At 42.8% G+C, this 21,280-nt stretch overlaps 1 protein-coding gene across 1 annotated transcript; it reads right to left on the bottom strand.

Moving 5' to 3' along the window:
- Positions 1 to 2,063: 2,063 nt before the first annotated feature.
- Positions 2,064 to 17,712, bottom strand: TMEM179 (transmembrane protein 179). The gene is made up of 4 exons (XM_071557412.1): positions 17,245 to 17,712; positions 13,207 to 13,344; positions 11,613 to 11,691; positions 2,064 to 10,640 (listed from the first exon to the last, which is right to left on the bottom strand). The coding sequence occupies exons 1-4, from the start codon at positions 17,544 to 17,546 to the stop codon at positions 10,461 to 10,463; spliced, it is 699 nt and encodes a 232-aa protein (XP_071413513.1). The 5' UTR covers positions 17,547 to 17,712; the 3' UTR covers positions 2,064 to 10,460.
- Between the last annotated feature and the right edge of the window lie 3,568 nt (positions 17,713 to 21,280).

Raw genomic sequence — 21,280 nt, 5'->3', positions numbered from 1 at the left:
ATGTCTGGGTTTCTCTTATTCAGACCCAGCTTTATCAGTGTGAGTGAGAACAGCTATCACATCTGGGCTGTCAGGGATATTAAGCAGAGGAATGGCTATTCTGGGCTTTTGCACTGGCTCTGGTTGGGACAGTTTTGGGCATGGACAAAGGCAGCACTTAAGTTATCTGTAGAGGTCGCACCAGAGCTTTACAAGGTCTCTCAGGTTAGGATTGTTTCTTGTGGTCGGTCAGGTATGTGGCAGGCTGCAGAAAGCCAAATTAAATTTGCCTCAAAGCAAGAAGGTTTGAAATAAATAGAAGGTAAATCCCATTACTGGAAGAATGGTGTCATTTTGCAGGTGAAGAAACTGAACCTAAGAAAGCAAATGCATGTGTGGGAGTGAATGAAGTAGGTCAATAACAAGGCTGGGAACAGGAGGAATTCCAGCTACTGGACCTGCATTTGTTTACTGCTGCACAGCTTCACTGTGGACGTACCTATTTTATTTCCTTCTCACACTGAAGCTCTTTTCCCATTCACTCAACCTGTTTAAATCCACACACATACCCTTTTCCCTCTCTGCCCCTTCATTCTGTTCTTTATCCACTACAACTTCATCCTCACCACTGTGAGCTGGAATGTGATTTCTCCTTATTCTTGTTCAATGGTGTTCTTCTGTGTGACACCTTTATGCATTTGGAACTCTAAAATTACAAAAAATCAGCCGTGTTGGTTAATAATCTCCCTGCTGGCCATGCTGGGTAATATTTCCCTTTGGATTGACCAAAAGAGGTAAAAAGTAGAGCAAGTAACAAATTTATTTTAAGTGGCGGAGTTGCTCACCTGAATTCACACTGGTGCCAACTTGGTGAACTGCCTTAGAAGTCAAAAATCCTGCAGCTAATCACCTCTGAGCAATTATTTGATCCAGCTTGGAAGTGATCAAGTTTTAGACATAAATTGCAGAAAGAGGAAGTGACAAAGGACAGCACTCCGGCAGCAATTTTTGAAGCAGACAGTGGGTATGTGTGGCTTCCTAGGAACATCTGAGGTGGCAGAAGTCAGAGGGCCAGAGAGTAGAAGGAAGTTTGTGAACGACAACAGACCAATGGCAAGGCCTAAGGGTAGAAGTGCTGCTTAATATTCCTTATGCAGCAAATATATAATTAATACATAACAGAAATCAGCAGACCACAACAAAAGGGTAAGTGTTGTTTTGACAGTGTTCAGTACATTCCTGCAGTGTGAATGGATGGAGGGCAGCTGCCAACACCCTCTTCAGGCAAGGCCACCATATCTACAGCACCTGATTGCACTAGCAGGCGTAACCATACCCATATGATTAGAGGAGATAGAAAAGGACACAGCAAGATGACACTAGATGTTTCTACATTAACCTTTTGATGCACTCAGCGTTAGTGCTGGTAAAAGGCAGCCCTACAGACTGCTTCTAGTCCCCCTCCCTCCCTTCATCTGTCCAACCCTGATAGTCTGGAAACAAGTTAATGGAGCAGGAGAAGCCTACAGTAGCAATTGTAATTGTCATTTCCGCCTTTTGCCACTTTGAAGCAAGAAGAAGGGCTGGCAGCTTGTGACTATAAAAGGGGTGTTACCAGCTGCCCTCAAGGAATAACTCAGGAGCCTCTAAAATAATAGTGTTGACTTGTTTCTTATTAATTCCTTGCTCCAGGATAGCTGTTGGGGAACCTTTAGGCCCACCTCTGAAGAGAAAGACTGATGCTACATGAAGAAAATTAACCAGCTGGCCTTTAGAAAATTAGCCTGCTCTTGCAGGCTGTGGTCCCACTTTACATTTGGTAATAAGCTGCCTTTCAGCTGCATGGTGACACAGGACTACCTTCTCCTTGCCTCCTATGGCATTAGGGTTCACTGCTGGGAGACAGCACTACAGGGTTCAGGCAGTTTAGGGTGGTTGGTCATATCCTTGAGTATACAAGCTGTGGAATGGAGATGCTGGGGAAGGAGTATATGAACTAAGATGCTGCCACCGACTTTGAGAAAAATTTTTTATCTTACATGGTAACAATTTAAATTCACCTTCAAAGAACAGGCAGAGAAATATTGAATTTTCAAATTATTTATTTTTATATATCACCAAATCATAAAAAGCCAATGCACTGTCCAGCAAAAAGCATCAATATATAAAACACATTAACTCGTTCTCAGTAATGCTAGAGTGTGTCACTTACACTGAACCCAGTCCAGCTCCTACTAAAGCCAAAGCAAACTGTCAGTGACTCCACTAGCAGAAGGATTGGACTCAGCTAGGTGAAAGGGCTGTATTAAAATGCCAGTAAAAAGTTTCCCTTTTGAAGCTGTATCAAAACAATAATAAACCTCACCCCCTTTCCAGCTTTGTCAAATACATGCAATTAAAGCCCCAAATCAGCAGTCATTACACTGCAAAAGACCATACAAATCAAGAGAGATAATATTCAAAACAGGCAAGGCTCTACTCTCAGCTTGTGTGGACTGGCACAGCTGCTTACAGGCTGATCTATATACACTGGCAAGGGATCTGCCCCTCTGCTGTTTTCAGTGGTTAAACAAATTATAAAGAAGTATTCAGTTTTCTCCCCAAATACCCATTGTGCAGGGACCTCTTTAGCAACATAACAAAATAGCTAATCGAGACTCTTATAAAGCTTTTCCCAAATGGCTATAAGATGAAACAGTAGCTCGAGAATACATACATCACAGGACATGCATTTCAGAGAGGCTGAAATGCTTTCAGGCTCTGCACTGACTCACAAGCAAGACAGATCTGCTTCAGATCTTTGCAGGTGGTACCACATAAAAACCCTAAACCTTTTAAAACTATGGGTGCTAATGAGCTACTTTCAAAAAGGTCAAGTCTACAGAGATTTGGGAACAATCTTTCCTTCCCTGAGCAAGTCACAAGCTACACTGGGCAAAGGGCGAATTACGGGATATCTGAATCTGCCAACATGAAGAGCTTTCCAAAGAAGCCCGTACAAATTAGGTGGGAATGTCAGCAACTTCACACCAAATACCTGAATGGCTGGCACTCTTTCCAGAAGCTAACTTTAGATGAGCACATGCTTCAAGGGGATGCTCTGAGGTTTTTGAAGCCACACGAGCAGGTAGTGGCTGAGCAGGCCAAGCAAAGGCTGAAAAGGATGTCAGTGCCAGCATAGACACTGCCACTCAGATCCTTCACATAATAGCCTGAAGCCAAAATCCCTCACAGGAAATGCACTAACAGTTCTCCTCACTACCTGTTTCTATTCAGATTGATGCCACTGTCCTGCACTCCTCAGCTGTCCTTGCCCCTGGCAGGAAGAGATATGACAAATAAGGCCCAATCAGCTTGATAGCAATAAAGATGTCAGTAGAACTACTGGGGGGTTTTGTTGTTGTTTTGTTTTCTTCATAAACCTTCAAAAACCTCTCAGGAGCGTACTTCAGATCATAATATATTGATTTCTCAATTGTGTAGCTTGGGCTGTTTTAATCAGAGAATACCTGACCTGAATTGCTCTGATACCATCAGTCTGTGCTGGCTGTGGACCCCAATGCAGTGGCCCTCCCTCTGGAAGGATGTTCAGTATGGAACTTCTCAGCATCGTTTAGCAAAGAGATTACTTGCTATTCCAAAAGACTGTGATTTAGTAAGAAGACTGCCAGCACCTTGTGAAGTCAAATGCTGGACACTGTTTTCACAATGATGGTTAAAACTGCTGCACCAATGCAGAAAGTGGAAGGGGTTAACAGCTGCAATCTAGATCCAGTGTGTTGCAGGAAGATGTGCTGTGTTTCAGACACAAATTATTGCACTTCACAGAGTTAACGTGGTAAGATAATTCCCTCTGCTGCAGGAGTGATAGGGTGAAGAGTTCTGGACTGTTCTATGTAGGATACCATGACAGACAGTTTTCAAACATTTCTCTGCCTTAAAATCTACGGTTTAACATAGCACTCATCTAACTCCACCAGGTTTCTTAAGAGACTGCTGGCACCAGCCTTGGAGACCTCCCAGAGTTACATGTCAACCAAGTCAGGCCTGGCTTATATAAAGGGAACAATTTGATGTTACACCCCAGAAAGTCTGAATGAGAACAGGGCAAATCTGTAACTGTTTTTCTACTTTTCAGACAAAAGTTTACCATAGAGACTGCATTTTTTCTCACATTCATAAATATCCTTCAGAATCTGTATACAGTCTGGAGTCAAACTCAGTCAAATCTGGGGGAAAATGAGGGGAAAGTAAGGAGGAGATGAAGAGTACTTTTGTCACAGGACTGTTTACTTACTTGTGTGACAAATCACCCAAGATGTCAATAGTAGTTACGAATCGAATGGTCATTCTCACCTCCTGGCAGGTTGTCTCAGCCCTCACTTTACAACACAGTCAATTGGAAAGGGGGAACAAAAACTTCTCACATTGGGTTTCCACCATATACAAATAATCCAAGCTATTGCAGTGAGCAGCTCTTGCTGCCAAGTACTTTATCTCCTTGACTAATGCCAGAACCACAAGGCTAAAACATTGTTTAGGTATTTAAAGCCAAGTAGAAGAGTTCCAACAGGAGGTTTTGAAGGGGATCCAGAATAACCTTTCATGTCTAACAAATCACAGTTGTTGGCTTTTTATTTTGGGGATAAAAAAAGAAATTAAAAAATCGCAAAACAATATAAAATCATTATTTGACCAGTGTCAAGGGCTATTCACACAGTCCTCTTGGGTGCCTATACCCATTTTGTAGAAATTAGGATCTGCCAGGAAGTCAGTAAGCATAAAATCCTAAATCCTTTAGCTATCTATGGAAATAGGATTTAGACTCTCACATGGATTCAGTTCTTTTCGCTATTGTGTGCAATAACAGTTTAAGCAGTTATAGTATCTATGAGAGGTAGAGAACTTTAAGCACTCAGGTGAATACATTCATGTTAATCTAAGTTTTGCAATAGCAGTTCAGTTACACTCTTTGGCATAGGCAAAAGTAACTAAAGAGAAAGGATTGCCATGTAAATACTCTTATCAACAACAGAATGGAAAGACAGTATTCATTACGCACTTGAACTAAGCAGTACTTGCAATGTATTAAGTAAACCCTATACTAACCTCTCAGAAATAAATATTAAGTCTTCTGAGAGAGTGCAGCTCCCTTCTACTGTCAGGAAAGCATCAAAGTGCTGTCTTCTATACAGTTGTTATCTTCATAAATTACTGAGCAGAATTTTGTCATTTCAAAAAAAAAAAAAAGAAAACAAAAACAAAACATAAAAAACACATTTCGGTGCGTATCTCATATCAAAATTCAATTCAGGACAGTTTTCCTCTTTCCTACGGAGGACAAAATAGGAACATATATTTCAAGGCATTTAATACCATGAACAGAAATAGTTCTAAAACAATTTAGAACCACAGGTAAAACCTTCCTCTCTTCCCAGATTGCCTAAGCAGAAGGAAAGGACATTTGTGGTCTCTAGAGTAAACATTTCAATGAGATAAAAATGGGCCATTTCCATCAGCAAGGAAATTATCTGAGGCACAAATTTAGGATCTGGACATGACAAAATTAGCTCATTAGCTCAAGGATATTCACACCCAGGCCACTGACACATAAGAAAAGACAAAAGTTTTCTCAAAATCTGCGGTAGTTTGTCACAAATTACTGTAAGTGTTGCCAGTATAAATTATTATCTAGATTTTCATTAAAGTTATAATTTAAATGGTAGAAGTGATTTTACATGCAACATGTTTGAGAGGGCTTTGGAGACGGGAGGTGATAAAAGTCACATTCACCCAATGCCAGGTTTGTGTGTATTTTGCATCTGGCATCCATTTTAAATTTGCTCATTTGCTATTACATCTTCTGAGACCCATCACATAGGTCAATGTTGAGGGTGTGTAGAAATCCTGTTTTCCACATGAAGCCCATTCAATGGCCTGTGGCTCACACTTCACTAGCAAGATGACCCCACATTCTGCACTCAGATCAGCCTGAAGAGATTCCTAAGCAAAAGCCTCATTTTTGAGAGATGGTCTCCAATCATCAACCTAAGAACTAAACTCTGTGAGGTGCTGACAACTGAGGCTGGACCAACAGGCAATTCAGGGTAACATCAGGGCATTACCGAGGTATAGGGGAAGAGTCAAAACACATGCAAACCCTCAAAAGAAATCCATCTCAGCCCTTTGGAGGTTGTACACTGGCCACGGCTTTCCTATTCCACTCACATCACATCCAGCTCTAGGTATCATAACCTATATTATTGCACAAGTTCTAATACTAAGTAAGTAAAAGGAAGTGTACAAAGTTAAGGAATCCTAAGAACTACTCCAGCCTAAGCTGTCTGTTAAGAGAACCTATATCCACATCACAGAAGAGCAGTGGAATTATTTCTGGCATTTACCCATGTGCATTGTACATACACACACACACATCCACTTCTTGACACTGAATGGTTTTATGACATGGCCTGTACACTCAAGCATCCATCACTGGTTATTATAACACCCCCTTTTTTAAGGGACTATAGAATCTCTGCCACAGCACACGTCTTTCAGTTTTTACAGCAAATCACCAAGCTCTTACTTTTGTGATTCCTATTGAAAGCTCCCAGCTGAAAGATGCCTCATGAATTAATGGAATAAGATGTTATAAGCGTTCCTGTCCTCATGTGGACATTCTGTTCAAAAAAAAGGCTTCAATTGTTACTTTTATAAAAATAGTAATAAATAGCATTTATCTGAAAGCTCTGATGACACTAGTTAGCTTAGATTTTTTTAAATCAATGTGGACAGCTGGCAGAGAATTGGTGGGGAAATTAACCACAGATGGTAGCCAGGGAATATATTTGATATAACAGAATAACTGTGTGTGCAACTGTGTGGCAACTGTGTGCCTTGGAAAGCAGCATCCAGTTGCAGTAAACTGTGTGAGGATATCGCTGGGTTACTCGCAATTTTCACGGGCCAAGATAAAGACATTTTGCCTGTGGTTTTGGCATCACAGGAAACACTGACTGAACAGCTGCATTGCACATTCTCCACCAGAACAGCTCAGAGCTTTTTGCAATGGAAGGGCTGCATGGGCAAAGGCCACAAAGCCTTTTCCCCTTCCACCATGTAACAATAAATAAATGCAAGTATAAGTAACACACAGCGTTCCAGTTCTTTGAATACAGCTCTTGCTAGAGGGTTCCCAGAGACCCGCTTTTGGAAATGGCAAATTAAAGGTATTGAAATATCACAGAAATGCAACATTCCACTCAGAGAAACTTCTCCTGCAGCCACACTGTGCTGGTTGGCAATGGATGACTAAAAGCAGAGGTCAGAAATGTACAGAACAGAGAAGGGCGTGAGAGAGAGCACAGGTATGTAGGTATGTGTGTATAAATTATACCATTATTCTTACACATTTTCAGTCTGACATGATCAGGTTGGCCTGACTGTCCAAGCTTTAGGAGAAGAGGTTGCAGAAAACTAAGTACAAATTAAAAACAGTAGATCCAATAACTGGGAGTTGCAGGATACCTTTTCTCCCCTTGAGCCAGTCAGAGAACTTTTCACTACATGCTCTGCCTTTCATCTTACACAGGGGTTTCTATCAAAAAGAGCTTTGCTTTTAAGCATCACTGATCCTTGCAAACTGGGTGCCAGCATCACATCACCTGGTCAAGTGAAGTAAGCTGGGGAAAACAGGCTGAGATTCAGACGAGACTTAAAGAAGAGCCTCAGCCTTTTTTTTCATTTTGCATGGCAACTCTAACCCCAGGACCAGTGTTTGCTGCTTCTCATGGAAGTGGGAAGGAAGAAAAAGACTTTCAGACAGGAGAGGCAGAAGAGAGCATGAGCTTCAGACAACCTCACTCATGAGCAACATCTGCCTCAGAACCAGAGACAAGGCTTTAGTCCTGGTACCTCAGAGCAAGGATGACAAGGAGACACTTGCTATCTTCTACCTCCTGGTTCTTAAAAACCTCGAACAAGACCACGATCAGTGGTCCCAACCCACATGTTACCTCAGCCTAAGCCTGGTTTGGCACATATATAAAATATATTATACAAAGCAGCAGCATGGTTCCGCATGAGGAATAAGGCATGCATTGAAGTTATGTGTGTGAAGAGACACCACTGCTGCATCAAGTGAGACTCTCTAGTTGGGGAAACAACTGGGGGAACATAGAAAACAGGATAACTTTCAAGACACAAGCTCTTCTTCAGGGTATGAAGAGGAAGGTCATTCCCTGGCAAGGGGCTTAGGTACTTGCAAGAGTGTACCCCTTACTACAATCGTAGAATTGTTTAGAGTGGAAAAGGCTTTTAAGATTATCCAATCCAACCACTAACCCAGCACTGCCAAAGCCACCAACAAGCCATGTCACAAAGTGCCACATCTACATGTCTTTTAAATACCTCCAGGGATGGTGACTCAACTGCTTCCCTCAGCAGCCTGTTCCATGACTTGACAACCCTTTCAGTGAAGACATGTTTTTTCTAATATTCAGTCTATTAGACCAAATGATTTTAAAAAGCCACTTCAACAGTCCTGATACCTGAATTTTAAATTGGTATTAACTAACTTCATCTCTGATTCCTTCTTCATGAACTTCTCTGAGGTCAACTCACAACTATAAAAAAGTCACCGCTATAAAGCTGTCAAAGAAATTGCATTCCCTTGCGGACAGAAATCATTGAGAAAAGTAAGACCTCTACAGAGAGCTCTGGCCAGTTGGGGCTATAAGGAATGTTCACAGGGCTAGCTCACTGCTTAGAGCCCCTGGAGTATTTTTTCTCTAAACCCATGAGAACATTTTGACGGTTAAATACAGTGTCAGATTTTATTCCCTAAAATGCCTACTAATTCAGGGATTTGTTTTGGCATCAAATTCTGTTTCAATCAAATGCTTTAGCTGGCACTTAACTAAGCATCAGAGAGTCCTCAGAAGACAACAGTAAATCTGTATGGTTGTATTAGTCCCAGGCTTGAGCTCTGATGTGGTAGAAGCCCATCTTCTCTCACACCTTTCCAATTTACCAGGTCCTATAATTGTGTATTGTTTGCACTCCTGTTGCAACAAATTCAATCTCAACTCAAGCACAGATGCCACAGGCAGTGTCAGCTTACTCCCAAAAAAATCTTCTTCAGTTCAGACTTAACTGTCTGGTTAAATTTTCTGCTGATTTGGGGTTTTCCGTGTCTTTTGTGTAATGTGTAACCAACGTTAAATGCTTGATTCTAGTACAACTTTACTACACTGCCACACAAAACCCACACTCCTCTGAGTGGCTCTTCTTAATTATTGGATCTACCTCTTGTCTCAACAATCCATCTTATTTGTTGAAGCATTGACCAAGCAAAACTGAAAGCAACAACATAAGTCACTAGTAAGGTTTGTCCAAACAGCAATTCTTTTTTCATTTCACAGCAAAATTCATCTGCCCTGGAACTCCTGCCTGTGAGTAGAGAGGATGGACCCATTTAGCACTGAACTACCTATAAAATAACTCAGCTGTTTGAACTCCTTGCAATGTTTACAGATAAATATAGATACCTACAATGCAAATGTTTACAGTAGTTTAGCAGACCCTTTATGAAATAAATATCACAAATAAATTCTAATACTCAAAACAGAATAGTACACAGTGTTAGGGACCAAGTTACATTAATAAATGCACAAGCATTGATACAATCTATTCAGCCTAATTTCTTAGTATGCAGGCTTCAGCAATTGCTAGCTACACTTCACTTCAGGAGTCATAATAAATGTTGGTCATGCCAAAATCTAAGAAGAAACAAAACCACCAGAAGTTCTACACCATCCTTCCAAATTATACACAGTTTTTGACAGATATTGTAATAATATAGCAGTTTCATGGAATTCATTGACACTGTCCAATATTAAATACCAGGTCTGGAACACAGGTTTCTATGTTCCAAACAAAAGCAGAGCAGGAGCAACATGTTTGTCAGCACTGCACCCATACATAGCAAAAGCAGAGATAATAAGAGTCTGTACTCAGACCAGAGCTGGAATTACCCAGAATAAAGAGAAAACAGGGGCAGCTTTACTGGCAAAGAGAAGGAAAGGGAGAGAAGAGGGACTGCATGTAGCTCCAGTTACAACTATTGTTTAAGAATAACTTGAAGAAATAGTCTGAATGCTGTAGCCTGGTCTTGCCAGCACAGTCCTCAAAAATGTCCCGTCCCAAAAGCCAGTGATAACACATAGGAGCTCTGCTAGCAAGCGCAGGTTACAGCTTGTGCCTGCAGAGGACAGAAGGTTTGTTGTGCCAAAGGCACATAGGGCAGTTCATTCTCTTTATCCTACTTCTACCAAAAATTTTTCATGGAGGAAGTGGGTGATTCACAAGTGCATCACTTTTCAGGAAAGAAAAGATCTCACACACTCAATATCCTGACTCAACTTCAGCTTACACTACTGAAAAATAAAATCTAGATCCTGCCCTGGGAATTTGCTTACACTTTAGATCATTCCACTTTTCTCATCTTGCAAAGAGGATCGTGAAGAGGATCTTCCTAGCAACAGCTCCTTCTCATGGATCAGGCTATCTAGCAGGTCCTCTTGTCTGTAGTTGTGATAAACCTTCAGGAAAGCCAAAATGGTAATTGCCAGCCAAGTCAGCCAGGCAGCCCAGAGACCAAACTAGAGAAGAAAAAAAATCATAAAGAGGTCAGTACTGTATTGTAAAAAACAAAGTCAGCTGTCCAGGTGAATATCAAAACCTCAGCTGGGCAAAAACCCATGGAGTCACACCCAGTTAAACCCACTGAGGTCCTGGGTTCTTCATATAAAGGAGTCACTTTTATGGGATATTTCTGTCCTAAATGCAGATATGCCTGAGCTGGGCATCTAGATGTCAGTGCTGGCAATGAAGACACAAAACAAGTTTGTGTCCCAGAGGCATTTTTACCTTCAGGGAATGCCCCAGGCAGGCTAATGGCTCTTTCCATGTGGGACAATACAAGAACCCTGTGCAAGGATGCAGACTTGCAGGGATGGGACTATTGTCCCTGAAGAATTAGTGTGTGCTCACATGCACCAGTGCTCAAGTCCCAGTGCTCACTGATTCTGATCACTAACTTAGAGCTAGAATAGTCAATAGAAAGGTCTGACAGCTCTTGAGGTCTAATTCTCATGGATTCATCAGAAAATAGCTCTATTTAAATGACATTAATCTTTCATTATTTTCAATGGTCTGATATATATATATATAGTTCAGGTAATATCAGACAAACTCATGGAAGGCAGAACTAGTAGTCTCGTGATGTGGTGCAGGTCAGACATTATTCTGAACAGCAATGAAGAGGTCCAGAACAATAAAGTGTTTTAACTTTTGCAGACTTCATCCTCTGGATAAACAATGAATTTTCCATCATGATTAGCAAGATCAGTGGTTGGGTAAGGTTTTGACATACCTGCATTCAAAACTATTTTGAATTTCAAATGCAAATGTGTCCATCACTACCATCCTGATTCAGCATTTACTGAAGTCAGTGGAAACTGGCTTCAAATTCCCATTGATTTCTGAGGAATGGTAGTTCAGCTCCAGCAATATCAGATCAATAAGCAAATGGCAAACAAACTGGAATAGAATCATGACCTAGACTGACCTACCTGTGCAATAGCAAACTGGTCATAGAAAGCAGAGTTTTCCAAGTTCAGTTCAAGATCTATATCCTGCAATTCTTCACAGCTACCCAGAAAGGCATTTTGAAGGGAGAAAAAAAGAAAATTTTTTTCAGAGATTCCAGGTAAACCAAATATAAAATAAAGCAACATCTGAAATATATTTTGAACAGTCGTTAACAGCATGTTTTATCAAAAGGCATTTAAGTTATTGCAATAACCAGGTTGCTTGTCAGTCTTCTCTAAAACAGCTGAAAAAGGCATATAATTACTTTCTTAAAAAAATGAATATATAATTATGTGATAACACCAATCTTTCATAAGTGGAATTGTAATAGTTATGAAAATAGTATCCTTAAACCCCCCTTTCCCACTACCACCTCGCCTCCCACAGGTATGCCTTGGGCATCACCCCAGGTTGGTTCCTTCACCCCTCAATGAAACAAAGTGTATGAGCCTCTGTTACCTTTTGACTTCATCAGGAAAAGCCTCAGAAGAAGGAACTGTGTTTTTGTTTCGGATGCTCCAGCAAGGAGACGATACTCTGATGGTAAGATAGAGGCTGCCTACAGATTTTACAAATAACTTGACCTTTATTGGTGTGAAAAAAATCCCAGGATTTTGAGGTTGTCATTCTATCTCTTGGTTGATTTCTGCAGCCTCTTCTCTCTCCTTTTCAGTGCTGTCGGTCATCTTGGGTTCTTACCCGAATATTCGATTAGATGTTTTTTGTAATCGAATTTTTAACCGAATATTCGAATAATTCGATTAATCGTTGCAGCCCTAAACAGAACATTTACTATGGCATTTTACAACATATGACAATGTGCAACATGAATGTATGCTTTAAGTAGTACAGTTATTCAATATCATATGACATAAAATGTCACCTTTTTCCTCTCTCTTCATTGTTACTCATTTGATAGGAAAAAATGTTCCTCAACTTATCATGTTTCCCATAAGGAGCATAAACATCATGGGATATAGGAGACCATTTTAGGAGCTGTACATTTTGTGCACTGTAAGAAAACATCAGCCATGTGTACTTTGTGCTTACAAGGTACTTTCCATTCTGTGGCTCTCAGCACATCCACAGCACCATTACAAGGCCAGGATCTCTACCCCAGTTTATTTTGTTGGTGCATTGTGACACAGGCAGGATGAGTGTCTTGTCCACAGTGAGCTGGTGGCACAGCCAGGACCAAGAATCAGAATCCCTAACCCCCAGTCCCCTGCCCTGCTCACAAGATCACACTCCCCCCATTCTTAGAACAGCTCCAAATCTAGCTTTCCTTTAGAAATAAAAACTTTTAAATAATGGATTTCTTTTGCATATGATCGTGACTCAAAGAGACCATGAAACACCATGGAAACACACTTTTGTTTGTGAGCTTCTAAATAAGCAAACAAAAAAAAAGTTTGATTAGCTGTTTTTGTTCCAGATGAAAACAATCTGGATTTTCAAATTAGATTCCTTCTCCACCTTACTTACCTTGCATGTAATAACTACACTCTGTAACACCACTGTTCAATTGTGCATATATGGAAAAAAAAGGAAGAAAATGTATTCTTCAATACTAACCTATTTGGCATGCTTCCTTTTTCCGTAATTGCATCACACCACATGTTAAATCCTACACTCACTATAGTGCTAGCAATAAATGTGATGAACACCACAAAGGCGCTGATCAGCAGATTCAGGAAGGCGTAAAAGAAAGAGCTGTAATAAAAGGGAAGAAAAATGTAACTCATAAACAGCTGAAACACAACATCAGCAGTCTCTGTAAGCAGCGTACACTGGGCACAAAGATATCAGTTTCCATTTAAAATACATCTGCTTTAATTAAGAACACCTAATACATTGAAACACTATGGATTATGATTTTGAGTCACATTATCTTCATTTGTAAGTGCTTTTGCTTTTGACTGTTTTTTCGCCATAAGAGAATGGCACTTTAAATATAAGTACTGAGGGGTGATTGTTCATACACTGCATGGCTTTCATTAACTGTAATGATGAAAATCACTATTGTTAAAATAAATGTCATTAGCTCCAATTATGGAGTAACTGGAGCTAAAATTATTTCATGACTAAAGTGATAATTGGGACAAAAATTGCTTAGGAGAGCGAAACTAAAAATAAAAACATGGTACTGCTAACTATAATCATTTTAAACAATGTAACACAAGGTACTGCCATCATAGAACACGAATCTCAGTTTTATGGGCAAATTGCAGAGCAGGCCAGCTTCTCCTAGGACTTCTCTGGCTTTGGTGTCAGCATGTTATTTCTGCCAGCTGAATATCAATTAATTTCAGTCCCATTAAGTTTGCCCCACCAGGACCAGCCATAGGCATGTGCTGTGTCTGGAGTAGATAGGGAGTAGATAGTGTCTGGATAGGGTGAGAGGCTTGCAGAAGTCCCATAAGGCCATGGAACCATTCATTCATTTTCCAACCTCACTGTTTATCTTCTCCCCTTAATTCTAACTACTGAAAAGTTTCCAATCCTTTTCTCATTCATCTGAACAAGCCCTTCTCTACTTGAAACTGCTTTAAGTGGCTGTTTACAAAAGGACATCTTGGAATACAGCATTACCTAAAAACTGGACATCTTCTCTTGGTTGGAGAAAGACTGGCAACTCCAAGAAGCAAATCATCCTACTCAGGTTATGTAGTAAAGTTGAATATGACAAATTTTCCACTAGTGACACTCATTATTCTGGGGATAGAAGGAGTCTACTCACCCCAGACAACAAAAAACGCCCAGTCATTTCTTTTCCCTGGTTCTGAGCTGGACATTCCTAATTTCTACAGGTTATGCATAGTGATACATATGTGGCCTCAGGAGGACTTCTTTAAAATGAGATGAGAAAGCAATTATCAGCAGTGTTAGGCTGTTTGCTTCTGGGTTGATGGGACTTTAGTGGCTGTTTAGGCTCTCTCCAAAGTGACAGTTGACCCATCCCAAGACTTATATAAAAGAAGTAAACTGCCTTACAGAAATGCCCTTATAGACTGTAGTGGGCACTAGATGCCAGGACACTTGACTTCTAAATGAACAATAAGATGAATCCTACTCTTTGGCTTAGCTGGACTTGGTGAACCAGATCAGGTCTCCTCCGCTAAGTGCCTGGGTCACCCATACAGGGGAACCTAGTATGAACATATCATGTTTTCGGCCTCTGCTCTGACTTCACACCTAGCCTGGATTTCATCCCAAGTGCTGCTAAAGCCATATCCACTGTGTGCACCTTAGCATGGTATGCTGGCCTGAGAGACAGAAAAGACTTGAGCTGTTCACAAAATAAAACAGAGTTGATACTACAATTAGTAACAGCCCTAGAAAGGGAACATTTACCAGGACTATTTAGTGGGTCATCACGAGCCCAGAATCTCTGGTCCTCCCTCTACTTCCTACCCTGAAGCAAAAGAGGTTGCACAGTCCAGAATCTGACCTTCCACCGACAAAGCAGGGCTCAACGTTGCACTCGATTTGCACCTGGCAATAGTAACCATCACCATGTCCTGGGGATTCCCCAGACCAGGGCATCCTAGTAGAGAACTGTGCTAATTCAGCATTCTAGTTCACCTTTTTTGTCTCCTTAGATTAGAACTTCCACCTACACATTCCAGATTGAGTAAATACCCTGTAAGGATAAATGCTTACACTCAAAGTTGCTTTGCAATCCTAGTAGTTATGCCTCTATCCTTCAGCTGAGCTCAAGAGTTCCAGGCCCCTGCGGTAAGGGGTGATGAGATAGTTTTAAGAGGGTGTTTCAGCAGTCACAACTGGCTGTCAGGACTCATTGAAAGTCATTGCACACAAAGGATACATAGGGTGTTAACTAACCCTGACTGCCTCGGCTGGCTCACCCTGGAGCTGGCCCAGTAGCGGTGATCCTCCTCAACAGGATCAGCAATGATGACATTCTGGTTCTTCCTCAACTGCCTCTAATCAGAAAAGACAATTATCATTTATAGTGAGGAGCTTGCATTTATCTCTCCATCCAAACAGAAATGTTTTCACGCCCATTTGAAGCGTTAACAAATGGCTGTCTAAAATCAGAACAGCATGTGTCCTGCCTACTTTTCATACAGACAGTGGCAGATGTGGTACAGAACAGACTTTCCTTCTTATTAAGAAACTGGTGTTCGCAAGCAACCTCCCCCTCAGCCCGTTTTAGTCTTCTGTTACCTGTGGTTATCTCATCTTCCCAACCTGCTCCTTCTTCAGTCTCTACGACCCCACAGCCTTCTGCCTTTCTTGGCTGGAGCAATTATGAACAGTGTTACATAACTGCTGATGCTCAGCCCAAAGGAGCCTGAAAGCAACTCCTAAAGGGACAATTTTCAGGGGCCTGACCAACAGCTTTGAAATCAATAGCCACATTTGGAAGCAGGCCAAACATCTGACCCAAATTTGACTATTACGAGGCTTTTACTGCTGATTTCTTCTAAAGATTAACTAGCTCTGAGCTGCAAAGGAGCTAGATTCAATTAATCTTCTACAGGTATTTGTTTACCTGAGGAAGCTGAATTCAAAGATATTAGGAAGTATGTGGTTGTATTTAGTGTAAGTTTTAATATGGAAATAAGCTTCTGGTCTATACTTACTACAACATGTTTTAGTATTAGGCAGCTTGAGAGTGACTGGAAAGAGCCAGAGGGACAACACTGTCACCAAGTCCCCAGTATTACCCAGCCCAGATGTGAGTAACAGTCCCTGACTCAAGAAATCTCTAACCCAAATAGACCTGGACAGGAGTGATTTACCACTGGAATGGTCCCTAAAGCATGAGAAAATTACTTTCCTGGTCTAGACAGACAACAGTGCATCCAGCAGTCCTGGCTCTGTAGCACCCAGAGGCTGCATTACCTGTGTGCCAGGGGCTCTGGCCTCTCATGCCACCAGAGAGGCAAGCACAGAACACAGAGCTCCTGAGCTGCTGCCTGGCCCACCAACCCTCTCATTATACCTGCTGGGGTCAGATGCCCCTTGGTTTGTCTGAGCACAGGAAGCAGCTGCCAGTGTAGCCCTGAGCTGCTGCAGGAAGTGCTCAGCATTGCTCTCATGTCGTAACCAAGCAATAGTTGTTGTCTGCAGTAGCTGCCATGTCCACAACAAAAGCAGAATAAAAAGTGGAGGGGAGTCACCAACTTCTTCCTTCTGTCCCACCATGCACAACCGCGTTGTTTCAAGGTTTTTCACACACCTAGTATACACCTGGGGAAGGCCTTCCTGGGCCCGTGGTCAAGAGGCACCTGGGAGCTCCAGCCTCCAGCATCATGCCATGGCCCCGAGTACTCCATGCCCACTTCAGCTGAGCTGGCAACATGCTGCCCCCAGAGTGCCAAAGGCAGCAGGTGCATAGGCAGTGGATCTGGGCCCCCCACTCCAAACCTTGGCAGAGGAGCATTCTCCAAAGAGGGCCCTGGACACAAGTGGGGGAGTATGTTTTGTGTGTGCAGTCAGATATGGGCAATACACCACCTCACCCCAAGCCCCTCTGGGGACAAGGATTACCTGGTGGGTGCAAAGCCTAACGCTTCACCCCAAGAGTGCTCCCACATGCCCCAGCCTGGGGGAGGGATGGGCTTATCCCCAGGGGATACTTACTCCTCGTGCCCTTTGCAGAGGAAGAAGAGGGTCCTCCAGGCCTGCACTGTGGCCAGCAGCAAAGAGAGGAGCCCGGTGAAGATGCTGAAGCGGCAGGCGGCCTCGGGCCCCCACTCCTGCACCGTGAAGCGCTGCCGCTCCACGGTCAGGTTGGCGTTGAGCCACATGCCCTCGGTGAAGAGCAGGCAGCGGCCGTGGAAGTCGTTGCCATTCTCCGAGAGCGGCACCACAACGATGAAGCTGAAGAGAAAGGCCAGGAAGTAGCAGATGCACTGAGCGAAGAGGAAATTGCTGAGTGCCATGTCCGCGGCTCTGCGCAAGCAGAGGGAGAGAAAGAGGGTGGGAAGGAGGGAGGGATGCGGAGGGAAGGATGCAGGAGGGAGGGATGCCGGAGGGAGAGACGCAGGGGGCGCGATGCGGGGCGGGAGGCGGGCAGGATGGAGGGATGGAGGGAGAAAGGCTGCAGCAGTAGGCGGTGGGGAGGGAGGGAGGATGCGCAGTGCAATGCAGTGCAAGGGAATGGAATGCGATGCCTCGTCGAACCGGGCTGCTGCCTCTTCCGCGGCCCGAGCTGCCCCTCCTGATGGCTTCAGGGTGTGTGGGGGAAGCGGGGAGAGGAGAGGAAGAACTGATGTGGGGGATCCCTTTTCTTCGGGGAAATCTGGCCGCTACTACGTCCTGGCGCCCAGGGGTTTAAATCGGTCCGTGCGTCTCCAGCAGGGCTGGGTACCACCGCTGAGTGGGGGATCCCCCTAATGACATGGGACACTGATGGCACCAGTGGTGATGGCCGTGACACACACCCCCTCCACCACAAACAAACAAACAAACAAGCAACAAACCCAAACAAACCAACCGGAAAACAGCCTTCTTCCTAGCTGCTGGATCCCAGCAAGTTTAGACCCGAGTTTCAAAAAATCAGGCCACCAACCTCAGAAGGTGGCAATAACAAACAGCCATCCTAGGACCTGCAGACCCAGGTTTTGTTCCTAGCTCAGATGATCATGCCTCTACCAAAACATTGCAAGGGCTCACCAGAAGTGGAATAACTTTTGTTGAACCTTGGTGTTTTTTAGGAGGTGCCTGGTGTTGGGATCAGCTGCATTATCCCCTATCTGGAAGACAGAGTTGGGGTGAAAGAAATTAACCCTAAGCAAGCTCCCGATGGACATTGAGATGAGAACAGACCCACACATCAATGGTCCTGCATGGCAGGAACAGCTGCATTTGATTCCCAGAGGTGAGCATCCACCCTCCTCTGCACTGCCAGTGAGCAGCTCCATGGCCCACACAATGCTTGGAAAGACATCAGAGCATCCCCCCAGCTGTAGGGCCCAAAACAGCAAGACCAGGTTTCAAGAAGTCAACAGGCAACAAAGAGAGTAACATGACCTGAGCTCAGATGCCCCCAAGCACAAAAATCCAAATTAAACAGACCTCAAGTTAGGGTTTCCCCTCAATCCCAATTTCATTTTTCCATCTGAACGTGAATCCTCTTTCCAACACAAGACATCATAATTAATCTCCAGTTCCAGGTAAAGTAATTTCCTAATCCAATTTCCTAACCATATGCAGTCTGAGATCAGCTGCAGGTCTCAAATCGCTTCTTAATCCCAGGGCTGTTTCCTCTCATTTTATCACTAAGCCACATTCTGGGCAGTGTTCAGAGAAGCAGATGAGGGACAGGGACCCCAAATATAGTGCACATGGGATTTCAGGCTTGTGTTTCCATTGGGCAACTAAACAATTATTTTTCTATGCTGTTAATAGGCTAGGTTACAGATGCAGTCCTGAGGCAGGCATTGGGGGCATTCTCAGAGAAGACATTAATTCAGCTTTATTGTAAATAGTTTGTAATGCAGCCTATCTTGAAATTGTGCTCTGACTGTACAGGGGAAATATTTCTTGAAGAAAAATCTTTGTCAGTATATATGAAATGTGTCAGGCTAGTTTTCTGATCCTTACACAGCTCTGATCATCAAAAATTGTATTTTAATTTTGCAAGGTGAGCACAGACCTGACCCTGTGGGGATAGACATGTGCTCCTAACAGAAAAGATTTCACTGATATTTCAGTCTATTGGTAAGGAAGAAAGTTGATTGCTCTTACTCTTGCTCATTTCCCAAAGGATTTTGTCCTTTATCTGGAAAGAAATCAGACCTGGACTGAGCTGGAAAACTCTTTTCTTTGAAACATTACACATCAGATTTGCCAGATGTTTTCTGAAGTTAACTTGGGAGGTCAACACCAACATAAAAGCCCAGTTATTGCTTACACTGGAGCCCACAGAAGGGGCCAGAAGATGCCAAGGGCACTTTGCCTCAGGCAAAGCCAATGCTCACATCTCACCAGCAGCAACCACAGGGCTCTGCTGCAGGAGGGTTAGTGCAGAGGTGAACATGAGGGTCACTTGTTGAGCAGATAAAGTTGTCTTTGCTGATGAGCTAACTCAAGTGAGCATTTTTTGGAGAGTTTCAGAAAATACAGCTAGGCATTTCCAAATATGAACAGACATGTAAAACAGCTGCACTTAGCAGGCTGACAGCTGCTGAAGCACAGGACTTGGTCAGATGGAGTGACCACACATTGGAGTGAGCAAAGGGGTAGAAATAAAACCTGTCAGCTGCAACTTTGGCAGCTGCCTGGATTTCTCATACTCTCATCAGATGTAAATACTGAAAAAAATTATTCTAGGCTGGAACTTGGTCTCAGAAATACAGTTGTTTCAGTGGAGTAAATCTGAAAGTGTTTTATAAAGAAGACTCTAATAGGCTTACTTTTCTCAATATAGTGAAACTGGAGAAGAAAAGCAAGGTTAATGGTTATTCATTCATTCTCATATCACAGGAAATGGAGGATATCAAATATACAGGTCAGGACAAAACTTTGAAACAGAGGAAAAATTGCACATATTTCACACAGCACATAATTATTCTGTGTCACTCATCACAGGACACTGCAGGAGCCAAAAATAACTGCTAGTGGCAAGAGACAGGATCCCTGGTGAGATGATCATTTGGTCTGACCCACTTTGGCCATTTCAGGTTCTCATTATAACATCTGCTGTCTTCTTGGCTTTCCCATTAAAATAGGAAGACCTGTCCCTCAAAAGCATCCCCCATGCCTTGGCTTCTGTGAAGGTCTTCAGGAGGGAGTTACTACGGGACCAGACACATAGTCAGCATTTGGTCCCTTTGCACTGTGGAGGAAGCCAGCGGGGTACTTCTTGCAACTGCACAGCACAGAGAAAAGAGATGGATGTTTGATGAGAGAAGGCTGCACATTCCCCCAGCTCTGGTGGTGCCATCACAAGCAGCACAGTTCAGATGTCTTCCTGCTATAGCAACATCATGACTAATATCACCTTAAACATGACATCCCAGACCTCCTGGACACAGAGGGGTCTCACCTGCTCCAGGGCACCCACCTAGGCTTGCTGCACAAGAATTGAACCCATCTTTTGTGGGCAACAAACCCCAGTGTGACCACATGCAGACATGGACTGAAGATGGCTTGCTCAGCACCAGGGAGGGTGAAGTTCAACATTTGTAAATTCTATTTCTCTGGGGAAACAAAAAGCCACAAAAATAAAACAGTTGTCACGATCAACTGCCATTACACCTCAGCGATAAGCAGGAAACCAACCTGGATAAATCAAGATTAGATATACTGTGTTTGCCTGTATTCCCTTCAGCCCCATATCTCCTTCTAGCTGCCTGGCTAATCCTCTGTAGATCAAGTAACATGTATGAGTTGGACTGATGTGGAATGACTGATGGGGACTGTGGTTTTGGCTGTGCTGCTCCATGCTCCCTCTCAAATCATTAATTATGCCATCTGACATGAGCAGTGCTCTCAAGTTGATATTTGTGAGATAAGTGATGAATTTCTTCTCCTCCTGATAGCTCATTAGGACATGTTTTATTATGAGAAAATTTGCTGAGGAATTAATTATTCAGACAAAAACATTTTGGGGAGCAATGTTATTTGTTTTTATATTTATTTTACCTTAGATATATCATTTCTGTGGTCCAAG

The sequence above is a fragment of the Pithys albifrons genome, chromosome 6 (assembly GCF_047495875.1).
Source record: "Pithys albifrons albifrons isolate INPA30051 chromosome 6, PitAlb_v1, whole genome shotgun sequence".
Classification (NCBI taxonomy): Eukaryota; Metazoa; Chordata; class Aves; order Passeriformes; family Thamnophilidae; genus Pithys; species Pithys albifrons.
This window is presented reverse-complemented; position numbering and strand designations above follow the sequence as displayed.

Bases quoted from the DNA above. Each gene is read 5' to 3' on its own strand.
- TMEM179 (XM_071557412.1), bottom strand. From the start codon at position 17,546: ATGGCACTCAGCAATTTCCTCTTCGCTCAGTGCATCTGCTACTTCCTG. The intron at 11,692-13,206 runs GTTAGTATTGAA...CTTTCTGGGTAG, and splicing joins AAAGGAAGCATGCCAAATAG to CTGTGAAGAATTGCAGGATA. The intron at 10,641-11,612 runs GTAGGTCAGTCT...TTTCTTCTCTAG, and splicing joins ACCAGTTTGCTATTGCACAG to TTTGGTCTCTGGGCTGCCTG.